This window comes from Heteronotia binoei, chromosome 15, assembly GCF_032191835.1.
Source record: "Heteronotia binoei isolate CCM8104 ecotype False Entrance Well chromosome 15, APGP_CSIRO_Hbin_v1, whole genome shotgun sequence".
Lineage (NCBI taxonomy): Eukaryota > Metazoa > Chordata > Lepidosauria > Squamata > Gekkonidae > Heteronotia > Heteronotia binoei.
In genome coordinates this window covers 37950844-37962866 of record NC_083237.1, presented here as the reverse complement: position 1 = coordinate 37962866, position 12023 = coordinate 37950844, and the positions used below count along the sequence as shown (strand labels likewise).

Genomic DNA, 12023 nt, shown 5'->3' with positions numbered 1-12023 from the left:
CCAAAACCGGAAGTCGACTCTGAACACTCTGATCTAGAAGTGTATTCTTTTCTTGAATAAACAAGTAAGGATGTTTACAGGGACAAAAAAGTGTGTGTGGGGGGGAGGTGTTGACAGCACAGGTAAGGCTCAAATTATATTTAAAAATATAATAGAAACCTATTCCTCCAAAGTTCAACCTTCCATAAAGTCGGGAACATGGGGAAAAGTAATTGTGAATACAAGCAGAATAAAGCAGTTCACTTCCGACTTTATAGCTGAGGTGTTCTTCATAACTTGAACTTACAAGAAGTAAGCTTGGAAGATAAACTTGAAGACTAATAGATGATATATTATGAGGGGGTGGGGAGAGAGAGACTGCAGCCGCTGTGGCCGGACCTGCAGCCGCTGTGGCCGGACCTGCCTGTCCCACATTGGTCTTGTCAGCCACCAGCGAGCCTGCAGCAAACGTGGACTATTGCACCCTTCTTAAATCTTCGTTCGCGAAGCCAAGCCGAGAGAGGGGAGAGAGAGACTGCTATGAACTACTGAAATGCATGATATGGATACAATAATTCTTCTCCAAAAGTGGATTTACTTAATCAATAACTTTCCTTCTTTCCACAGAATGGCTGTAAGGAATCAAATAGCCAATCAATCCACAGTGAAAGAGTTCCTTCTAATAACATTTTCTGATCACCATGACATGCAAATTTTGCATTTTGTGATTTTCCTCTCCACTTATTTCTTAGCTGTCATTGGGAACTGTCTCATTGTCTTAGCTGTGGCCCTAAATCATCACCTCCATACCCCCATGTACTTCTTCTTAGTGAACTTATCACTGATTGATACCTGCGTCATCTCTACCACTGTCCCCAAATCAATGGCCATTTCCTTGACAAACAACAAACATATTTCTTTCTCTGGATGTGTCTCACAGATCTTCTTTGTTGTCATGTGTGTCACTGCTGAGCTTGCTATCCTCGCTGTTATGGCCTATGACCGCTATGTAGCCATCTGCCATCCTCTACAGTACAGACTAATCATGAGTTGGGATGCCTGTGCTCAGATGGCAGTTGCTTCTTGGATAAGCAGTGTGTTGCATGCAGTATTAGAAACTGGTGTCACGTTTAGGTTAAACTTCTGTGGGTCCAATATTATTGCACAATTTTTCTGCGACATCCCTCAACTACAAAAGATCTCTTGCACTGATACAAAAGTTAATGAACAACTGATTCTTGTTCTTGGGCTGATTGTGGACTCCTTTATGTTTGTATTCATCTTTGTTTCCTATGGCTACATCTTCTCTACGGTACTGAAGATTCCATCTGTTCAAGGCAGACACAAAGCCTTCTCCACTTGCACTCCCCACTTGACTGTCTTTTCTTTATTTATCATCACTGGTGTTTTTTCCTACATGAGGCCCAAAGCACTTTCCTCTCCAACTCTGGATTTGATCTCTGCTGTTGTGTATACTGTTTTGCCACCACTCCTGAATCCAATCATTTATAGCCTCAGGAACAAGGATATCCAAGAGGGCATGTGGAAAATACCCCTCCAAATTAAGAAACTAATTGCATGATTTCTTAAGAAGAAAAGAGAGTGCTGAAAAGGAAGTGAGCAAAAATCCACTTATCTAGTTTGAGAGATGTTAACAAACAATACCTGACGAACAATACCTAACAAACAAAGCTCAGCTACAGGAATGTCTTTCTCCCACCCACCACCCACCCACCCCCAAGAAATGGAGGATTAGTCAATTAGAATAGTGTTTGAGATATTGTATTTAAGCAAACCCCTTTCCCTCTGAGTAGGCACTTTGCAAACTATAAATGAAGGACATGAAGTAAACAAATTGCCAAGCATTGTATCTTTATTCTCTATTATAGTATTCAGAATATAGAATTGTTACTAACCCTGAATTAAATTTAGGCACATCGAAGTAGCAACCCCCACCTTTCTTCTTTCGCTTTTACTAACAAATGTAGGAATGTCCTCTTTGAAGATAAGACCTCTTGGGACTTGTTCTCAGGCTCAGCCAGGCCTGAACCCAGGATGTGCTAGCCGCAATATAGATAAGGAACCTAGCGTGTGAATTTCACACGTGAATGTAGAATTGTTTATAGAACCTTTGATGTGCCATCTTAAAGTATGTATTCTAGTGTTACAGAGTATCAGTTCCAATCCCCAGCTCGAATGAGCCACATGGATTATCAATAAACCAAACTTTGTTTCAAGATTCAAGGACTGGTTATTTTGAGAGCTCATGCTTGACACAAATAAATTACCAAAATATGAAATCCACTGTAAGAAAAACCAGTCTGAAGTCATCTTTACACAAATTATAAGGGAACTGGGATGCATATTATTAAACAACATTAGCCCATCCTTCTGCTCTCATGTGGACGTTGGCCCATAAATTTCTCCAGGCCTCTGATTAGGCAAAAGAGGGGATTGGACCATCTGGTTCTTCTCTCTTCCCTGAATGCCTGTTCTCACATTCCTGGATCATGATCCGTTGCTTTCTCAACTTCTTATGGTATTTGCAATATATGGGTTAGGTTTGACCCAGCCTCACCCCCAGCCACTGTCAATCCTCCGCCCTCTGGATGAGCTAACCTATCAGTGTAGAGTCAAGCTGGTTCCTTTCTCCATGCTCTCCCTGTGAGAGGTCCCAACTGCGGATGCCAGATGACCCTGATTGGTTGACCCAGGAGGCCTGCCAGAGTAGGAGTTCCCACTAGGCTTTCTGCTTCCCAGTGACTGTACTGCTGCGGCTGCTTCTCTTTATTTCCCAGTGGTAGTCTGCTTCTCCTGGTGATGTAGCGTTGACACAAATGCCACCATCTTATCTGCTGTTGGGCTGAACCTCTGGTGCCCCTGTTCAGCCTCTGTAAACTGTGGTGACCCCAAGGAAACTGGTCTTGCTGCTCTTGTTGGTCCCTTTTCCATGAGGTGTGGATCCAGAGGCTGGGGACAGGCTGCTGTTGATTTCAGGGCCAGACCAATCCCTAGGCAATGTATAAACTAACTTAGCATCATGATGATGTACCTGTTCTATATGTTATAGAACTAAGGGATGCCAGTGTGGTACTCTACTTCCTAACAATTTGATCATGAACATAAAGCAGTACTTGAACAGATCCTGTAATCAGTTTTAAATACTCAAGAATATCTCACTTTTCTGGAGCTGATTTGAAAACTGAAATCATTTCAAGTGCTGCAAAAGAGTCGAGGTTTGTCAGAACCCTAATGCATTGGAAGATCTCAGCAACTGGCTATCTACTGCCACATTGCTGTTCATGTATTTTCTACATTTTTGTCTGCTGTCTCACCAAGGAACACAGCATATATGGTAATCCTCTTGCCCATTTTAGCCATGAAACAAGTCCAATTGGAAGGTTAGAGAAACTGATTAAATCAGATTTGTCCGATGATTTTCATGGTGAGCAGTTATGTGAACTTGGCTCACTCCGGTCTATTTCTTCGTTCCAACCACTACACCTCACTAGCTATAGAACAAACTCCTGCACAAAAGGGGAGTTAAATGTATATGTGGCAACAGCAAGAAAAAAACATTTCTCCCCCCATCATAATGTCTGTAAACTGATGTAAATTGCAAATTTTGAATGTATAACTATTGTTTTTCCCAATTGTAGATGGGCCTCCCATTCAGTGGTATGGACAAAAACTGTATAGTGAGGGAGAATTGTTAATGCTAAAGAGAGGTGTAGCGGGAAAACCCTATTTATACATTACCAATTTCAGTTGGATCACAGAGACAGCAGAGGCGAAATCAGGAAAACAGCTTCTCTTTATTTAACGTGCACAGGCTCTGCACACGGGCTACAGACTCTCAGGAGAGACTGAGCAATGAGCACAGAAAACTCACAGCTTTTATAGACCTATCCAGCACCGATGCCTTTTATACTAGTGACCTTTCTGAACCCCCCTTAGTGCACCCCCCTTAGTGCACTCAGAACTATATCTTAAACCATATACAGATTTCTCATCAGTACGATTGGGGACTTTCCTGAGACACTATCCCATATTTGGATCTGACTTTCTATATGCCTTGCCCATATTTAGTTAGAGGAAATGAAGCCACTATTGTCACTTGGTGTCACTTGGTGTTACTTGGGGTCACTTTGTGGTTGGGTATATGAACCTGTCTGGTTTTGACCGGTTTCTTCCTTTTTACTTCAATTGTAGCATCAAGTGAAATAGTATTTCATACAGCACTTAGAATTACTATCATGAGACAGTATTGCATAAAGCATTTAGAGTTACTAACAAGTAGCTCAGGCCATATAGGGACTTCCCGTTAGCTGGGACTTTCCACGGGCTGAGCACGAGCTCTTCATGGGCCTGTTTCCTTTGCCGTAAACACCTGTGGTCTGTGGTTTAGCTATGTATCCTATGTCGCAATCATTTTAGTAATCAGTGTATAGCTTGCTAGGTTAGTTCCTCTTTTCCGTTCTGCTGAAGCTCTGCCTCTTTATTGCTACTAAAGCTCTCATGTTTGCCTTAGTAAAGCTGGTGTTACTGCTTTCTATATTGATTATATATTATTAAATCATTTATTCTGGGGTTCCGCTATAGAGGCACTGATGTATCTTCATCTTCCAAAAGTCTGGGATTAATGGGATAGGGACTAATTATTTCATGGTGAAATCCAGTGATGTCAAGGGTGGGACCTGGGAATATTACATTAATTAACTGTATCAATACAATCCTTAGGTATCACATACTATCTGTGAATGTGTATACTTACAGTCAGGGGTTGTTTGTTTGTTTTTTGAACAAGAATGCAGTTCAGGGGATATGGCCTGGTATGCAAATGAGTTCCTGATGGGCTTCTTCTTTTTTTTACAAAAAAGTCCTGTGTGAACAATGGTGATGCCAGGGAGTGTGGCCTAATATGCCAGGGGTGTGGCCTAATATTCAAATACATTTCTGCTGGGCTTTTTCTACAACCTCCTCCCCCCCCCCCTACTTATAGTCATGCAGCTTAAAGCAGATGGGCTATCTAGCAGTTTAAAGCAAAAATATAAAATATTGTTCAGCTAGTAGTGCTGTGGAGCCCCGTGGTGCAGAGGGGTAACATGTAGTACTGCAGTCCAAGCTCTGCTCACGACCTGAGTTTGATCCTGGTGGAGCTGGGTTCAGTACCCAGATTGCTGGGGGTAAAGTGTAGATGACTGGGGAAGGCAACGGCAAACCACCAGTTTGGTGCCAGTTTGGTGTAGTGGGTAAGTGTGCAGACTCTTATCTGGGAGAACCGGGTTTGATTCCCCACTCCTCCACTTGCACCTGCTGGAATGGCCTTGGGTCAGCCATAGCTCTGGCAGAGGTTGTCCTTGAAAGGGCAGCTGCTGTGAGAGCCCTCTCCAGCCCCACCCACCTCACAGGGTGTATGTTGTGGGGGAGGAAGATAAAGAAGATTGTGAGCCGCTCTGAGACTCTTCAGAGTGGAGGGCGGGATATAAATCCAATATCTTCTTCTTCTTCTTCACCCTGTAAAAAATCTGCTGTGAAAATGTTGTGACGTGGCATCATCTCAGAGTCAGAAATGACTGCTTGCACAGGAGACTACCTTTATTTATTTATTTTTAGTAGTGCTGTATAATTGCCTCCTATCTCCAATAGATGGCAATACTCACCATAAGTAAATATATACAAGGATAAATGAATGTCTAATTCCTATGAAATGAATAAGTGACCAATGTAATATTTAATTGGGAAGGGACTATTCTGATGTTGAAAGGTAGTTGTCAGTTGCCTTTCTGCATTAGACCATATAGCTCACAATGGCCAAAATGTATCACAAGGCATGACTGTAGGGTTGTCAGCCTTCAGGATAGGGTGCAGCTCTCCTTCAATTACAACTGAAGTCAAGACCACTAAGATTAGTTTCGCTGGGGAAAATGTCAGTTTCCATGGTGGTCTGTATAGTATTGCACCCCTGCAGAGCTTCTTCCCCTTCCAAATTCTGCCCTACCTTTCCAAATTCTGTTTGTGCTGTGAGTTGATGTGGGTGTCCGGGTTTTAGTATTTCATTCTTATTTCATTTCAGGTACCTTGATGTGTGGCAAGACATGAAGGGCTCTCAGTTGCAGCCACAGCTACATCTTTTAGGCAGCTCATTGTACCAAGAGATCAGCTCTTGGCTCCCAGCTGGGGCTCAGTAAATGGGTCACGGTTGAGTGGCATGGAAGGCATGGTTTGCATTGTTTCAGCCTAATGCCGAAACTTGGAGAGGCTTGGAGTCCCTACCCCAGATTCTTGTTATACATTTGAGCAGTAATGACCTAGGCTTGCTGAAGGATAAGGCCCTTGTGCTGCAGGCCAGGGACGACCTGAGGGCCATACATGTCTGGTGGCCTGACACCAAAATTGTGTGGTCAGGCATGATTCAACATTTGGTGTGGTGGGGTGCTCTAGATCCCAGGGGCATTGAGAGGGTCCACCACAAGGCAAATAGGGGGCTTCAGAGGGCTTTGGAAGCTGGGTTGGGCCACTATCTATCTTACCCTTTGATTCAGGCTGGCTATCTGGACTTGTACAGGAATGATGGTATTTATTTATCTGATTAGGGGAATGATTTGTTCCTGGAAGACCTACAGCAAGGGCTTCAACAGATTCAAGAGGTTTAGGTGGGCACAGAGTCCTAAGTAGAGACTTGACCCTTGCGTTGGTGGGTTGGATTGGGTTTGGCAGCTCAGTGAGCACCATGCAGCAGCTCCATTTGGGCTGGGGGGTCTTCCAGGGTCCCCCCCAGGAATATGTGGCATGGGGGTGGGAAATGCAGACCGCCTAAGGGATGGCCAAGATTGATCTACACTTAAGCCATGCGATTTTGGGGAGAAGATCTTTTGGACATATCCTGTGCAATGTGCCAGCCGGATGGGAGCCACCCCACGGGGAGTTGGCTTCATTCTTGGACAGGATGGCTCACCCATTGTTTGATGAGGGAGGTGTCCAATGGGACTTGTGGTCTTGACTATGACATCAGCTAATGCCTTGCCTTTGCTGCCAGAATTTTAATAAAGTGGTCCTTAGTTTATCCAACTTCCTATGTCTGTCTCTTTATTCTGAATGGGTGGTGGCCAAAGATTTACAAACAGTTCCCTCTGGGTAGTAGAATATAGCTGACAGTCCAGCAATATATTTCGGAATCTGGACTGTTCGCCCCACAAGGACAGAACCTCTCACTATATGGGATTTGGAGGAATTTGCCATTTTAAAAAAACATTTAAAGGAAATGCTCTCCATTGCTGCGGGTTTTCTAGATCACATAAATACTTGGCTATTTTTCCAATGGGTTGAGCAAGAACAAGTGCCACAGGTGAGCATGCATAATATTGAACAGGACATAACTTAGTAACATCTAAATCAAGGACTCTAAAATTATAGGATTCATCAGATAGGAAGAAGTCTTCGATTGCAATTCCTATGTGCTTGTGCTTATCTATAATCCCTTTCAACCACATAGCATTGTAAGTGTCAAGAAGACAAAGAATCACTGCCCTACACATAGTATTCCATCTATACCTTATGGCGAATAGACACTGATGGACCTCTGAAGATAGGCCTCAGGCCTTAGGCTGTGTCACCAGTATTCAAAGTGTCAATTAGAAAACAAATTCTGGTGTGTCAAATCATAGCATACAATTTGAATTAATTTCAAACCACATTAAAACTTGGAGGAAATAGCTACAAGAACAGAATGTTGGGCTGATTCCTCACTAGCAGTTGCTCCACCCCCCCCCCCACCTTCTTGTTTTCCTGGCTCAAGCAACTGATTCCCTACCAGTTGCTGCACAGGCACATTTTGATCCACAGCTCCCTCCAATTTCCCTCATGACTTCTGGATCATTAAAAAACAAGATCCAGAAGCCACAAGGGAAGTTGGAGGGAGCCATGGATCAAAACATGCCAGCACTCCAAATGTTGGGGAATTGATCACTTGAGCTGGGGAAAGCAGAAGCCTGGGGGAGGAGCAACTGTTTGTGAGGAACTGATCTTGATTTCTTTCCGTGTTTTAATTAATGTGGGCAGCCCAAAAGTACTGCAAGTGTGACATGCCTTTATCTTCACTAATTAGATTTGTCAATGAAACATTTGTTGAATGGCAGTTGCATGAATAGACTCCATTCCATTCTGTTCTGGGTGGTTGAAATTCCCTGATGCAAGACTACACAGAAAATAAAGATGATGCACATGGCTCCTGAGAATTTCTTCCGATAAAGACCAGACTCAAGACATAAGGCATGCTCATCTTCTGACGGAAGCTACCAAAGAACTGAATGTTCACCTCTTAGATCAAATCATCTATTAAATCTGAAGGTCTTGCAAGAAGTTTAGAATTTCAGTTTTAAAATGACCATGAAGCAAGAAGCATGCATGTGAAAATTCCTTATGAGGTATGTAATACTTATAAAGAAAATTTCCTGCTTTTTTTTTTTTTATTTAAAAGGTAATGGTAGTCCCCTGCGCAAGCACCAGTTGTTTCCAACTCTGGGGTGACGCCGCATCATGATGTTTTCATGGCAGACTTCTTTATAGGGTGGTTTGCCATTACCTTCCCCAGTCATCTACACATCCACCCCAGCAAGCTGGGGACTTATTTTACTGATTTTAGAAGGATGGAAGGTTGAGTCAACCTTGAGCTGGCTACCTGAACCCACCTGCTTCCAGGATCGAGCTCTGGTCATGAGCAGAGAGGTTGGACTGTGCTTTTTTATTAGGATAGAGTAATAGAAATGGGTGTACAAAATGTGCAGATGTTCCCATGAAAGAAAAGCTGCATTTTGTTCATATGAAACTTGTTGCTATATCCTCAGCAGAGCTGCAGTGATGGATATAGAAGACTATAACTCTATTGGGTATTAGAACAAAGCAGAGTCAAGTCTTAAAGGTGCCACTTGACTCTGCTTTGTTCTACTACTTCAGACCAATACAGCTGCCCACCTGGATCTATCTATTGAGTCTGTATTACAGTACAAGCTATTAACCATATTCAAGTTTCACTCAGTTGCATGGGACTCGGAAATGGTGGCTACATTTTTGCAAAAAAGAATAATGTAGATGGGAATTCTTGCAAGTTTAGTCATGCTAGTTAGTACATTAGCAATGGAATTTTAATTGTTTAAATTAGAAGAGGGTATGAATGAATGAGGTCAGGAAACTACTTTGTCCCTGCCAATGACTTCCTCTGAAAAATATCCCCACAAATATAATCGCCTGCTGATTTGAATTTGGGGCAATGGGATATGTAGGAATTTAGTCTCAGCATTGTTTAAAATTTTGGTGTGCAAGTTTAGTGCTAAGAACTCCGAAACAACTTTGCCTCCATATTTGGGAGATTAAATAAATATGAACATTTCCTCGTTCAATTCAAGCTTACACTACATATCCCCAGCCCTGAATTGTTCAGATTTTTGGCAAGGTGTTTTATTTACCTCATTTATATCCCTCTCTTCTACCCAATCAGCACTATATCCTCACAACCATATTGTGTGGTAAGTTAGGCTAAGAATATTTAGACACACCAATAAATCTTCAATTTCAGAATAAGGATTCAAATCTCGGTGATATTCTGATTCCGTGTTTTCCAAATCACCTGCCACCACCAATGCTGACAGGTAACTTTCCACAGCTAGTTCAAAGCTATCGATTTGGTTCCTTACTATAGCTCCCAGTACAATACGTTATCTGTGAGAAATGTATATCCAGGTTCTATGGCAGTCTGAAATATATTGTGGGAGATGCTCAGGCTCCTGAGTTCCACAGAGAAGTAAGTGCAGGGCCACAGGTATTTATATACAGTGACCACTGGGGTTGAAAGAAATATCTGCATAGGCTAATCTAAATGTGCAGAATATAATGTTGGATACATAGGAAGCTCCATATGGTCTCTCTTAAACAGTTTGAGCCAAGGAGAAAATGGAAAGCCAGGTATAATTTACCAGCTGAGTCGTTATGGTCCATGCCAAATATATTCAAATGAAATATTTTATTGTAACTGCAGACTATGATGAAGTAACTGTGTAGAAAGAAGGGGAATTTCAAAAATATGCAATTTAACAGATGCAATTCAGCCTATCCAAGACACACAAAAACAGATAGTTCAATATTGTGAACATAGAACCATGCTTCTCCAAATTGTGAGCTTATCCTTTAATGACTTCCCTTCTTTCCACATTAACGAGGAGAAATCAAATGGAAAATCAGCCACTTGTGACAGAGTTCCTTCTGATGGGCTTTTCCAATGATCGTGAGGGGCAACTTTTGCATTTTGTGATGTTCCTGTCTATTTATGTCATAGCCTTAGCTGGGAATATTCTCATGATCACAGTTGTGTCTCTCAACCATGAACTTCACACCCCGATGTACTTTTTTTTGGTGAATTTATCATTGACAGATGTGTGCCTTATGTCTACCGCTGTCCCAAATCCATGTCCATTTCCTTAACAAACAACAAAGTGATTTCATTCTATGGGTGTGTAGCTCAGATTTTCTTAGTTGTCAGTTTTTTAGGTGCTGAGCTAACCCTGCTGACTGTCACATTTAAGCTCAGCTACTGCAACTCCAATATTATTGATCAGTTTTTCTGTGTTGTCCCTCAACTACTTAAGATATCTTGCACAAATACAAAAGCAAATCAAATTCTTATAATTGTTATTGGGAGTCTTGTGAATACTTTCATGTTTGTGTTCATCTTTGTTTCCTATGGCCACATCTTCTCTGCTGTGTTGAAGATACCATCAATTCAGGGCAAATACAAAGCCTTCTCTACCTGCACTCCTCACTTGATGGTCTTTTCTTTATTTATCATCACAGCTGTGTTTTCTTACATGAGGCCGAAAGTGCTTTTGACTCCAACTGTGGACTTGGTCTCTGCTGTGTTGTATACAGTTTTACCCCCAGTACTGAATCCAGTCATTTATAGCCTCAGGAACAAGGATATTCAAAAGGCTGTGTGAAAAATACCCCATAAAATTAAAAAGCTGATAGGATAATTTCTTAGGTGATTGTTGAAGCAAATAGGAAGACCTCACAAAGAGAACAGAAGATTAATCTGTATTTTAATAAATGCTTACAAGACAGATCTGAATGGATGTAGGTAGATTTATTAAAAGTCTAATATCGTAATTATTGTCTTTCAAAATATCTATAACCTACAGACTGTAAGAAAAGTCACTCTGTAAACAGGGAAAACCAGCTTTGTTGCTGTAAATAAATCTACAAATCATATACAGGACTCTTCAAGTAGTCCAGTGAACTTATGCAGATCATAAGGATTGTCAAGAAGTTATTAATGTTGAGCCTGAAAACAGAGCAAAATAGCAGAATGATGGGCCACCGACAGTATGACAACCCACAGTACTTTATGTCATAAAAAAACTGTTCATGAACTTAAGCAGAACTTTTTTCTGGGGGAAACCAATGTAATGGAATTCTAGAACCTCTTCAGGGAAACAAAATCATATATATATATATATATATATATATATATATATATATATAAACTTCATGGGGGAGCACCCATGCTTTTCTCGTTCATTTCCTACTTGAAAGTTACAGCACCTCTTTTCCCAGAAAAAAAGCCCTGAGCATAAAACATTTGATATTTTCACTTGGTTCAAGGGTATCTTTCTAGATGGAAGGGGCTGTTGTTAAGGTGTTGTATTAAGAAGCTGTACCGAAGAAGAAGACTTACCATTAGTCAAAAGTCATCATCTGTCATTTTCTGGTAAATAACTGTCATCAATAGTAGTAGATGTTATTACGGCATACAGATGCTTAATAAGTCTACAGCTTAATCAGGCACAAAATACAATAGTTAAAATTCAAAATGACAAACTTTTAAGGTGCTGTTCCTGTAATATGAGAATTAATGTTAAATAAGTGTCCTTGGGGAAAGAATTCATTACAAAATAAATGTTAGAGGTATAAGTCCCCACCCCCGGCAGATATAGTACATTCATTCATTCATTTAAATAAATTAAAAAGCTGCTTCTGTTAAATATATGTGCAGT

General features: G+C 41.3%; 1 protein-coding gene and 1 pseudogene across 1 annotated transcript; both read left to right on the top strand.

Annotated features, from left to right (window-relative positions):
* Window positions 1-607: 607 nt before the first annotated feature.
* On the top strand, window positions 608-1570 carry LOC132583436 (olfactory receptor 14A16-like). Its single transcript, XM_060255072.1, has one exon. It carries the CDS (start codon window positions 608-610, stop codon window positions 1559-1561), a length of 954 nt encoding a protein of 317 aa, XP_060111055.1. The 3' UTR covers window positions 1562-1570.
* Window positions 1571-10203: 8633 nt separating this feature from the next.
* Window positions 10204-10967, top strand: LOC132584466 (olfactory receptor 14A16-like; annotated as a pseudogene).
* Window positions 10968-12023: the final 1056 nt, after the last annotated feature.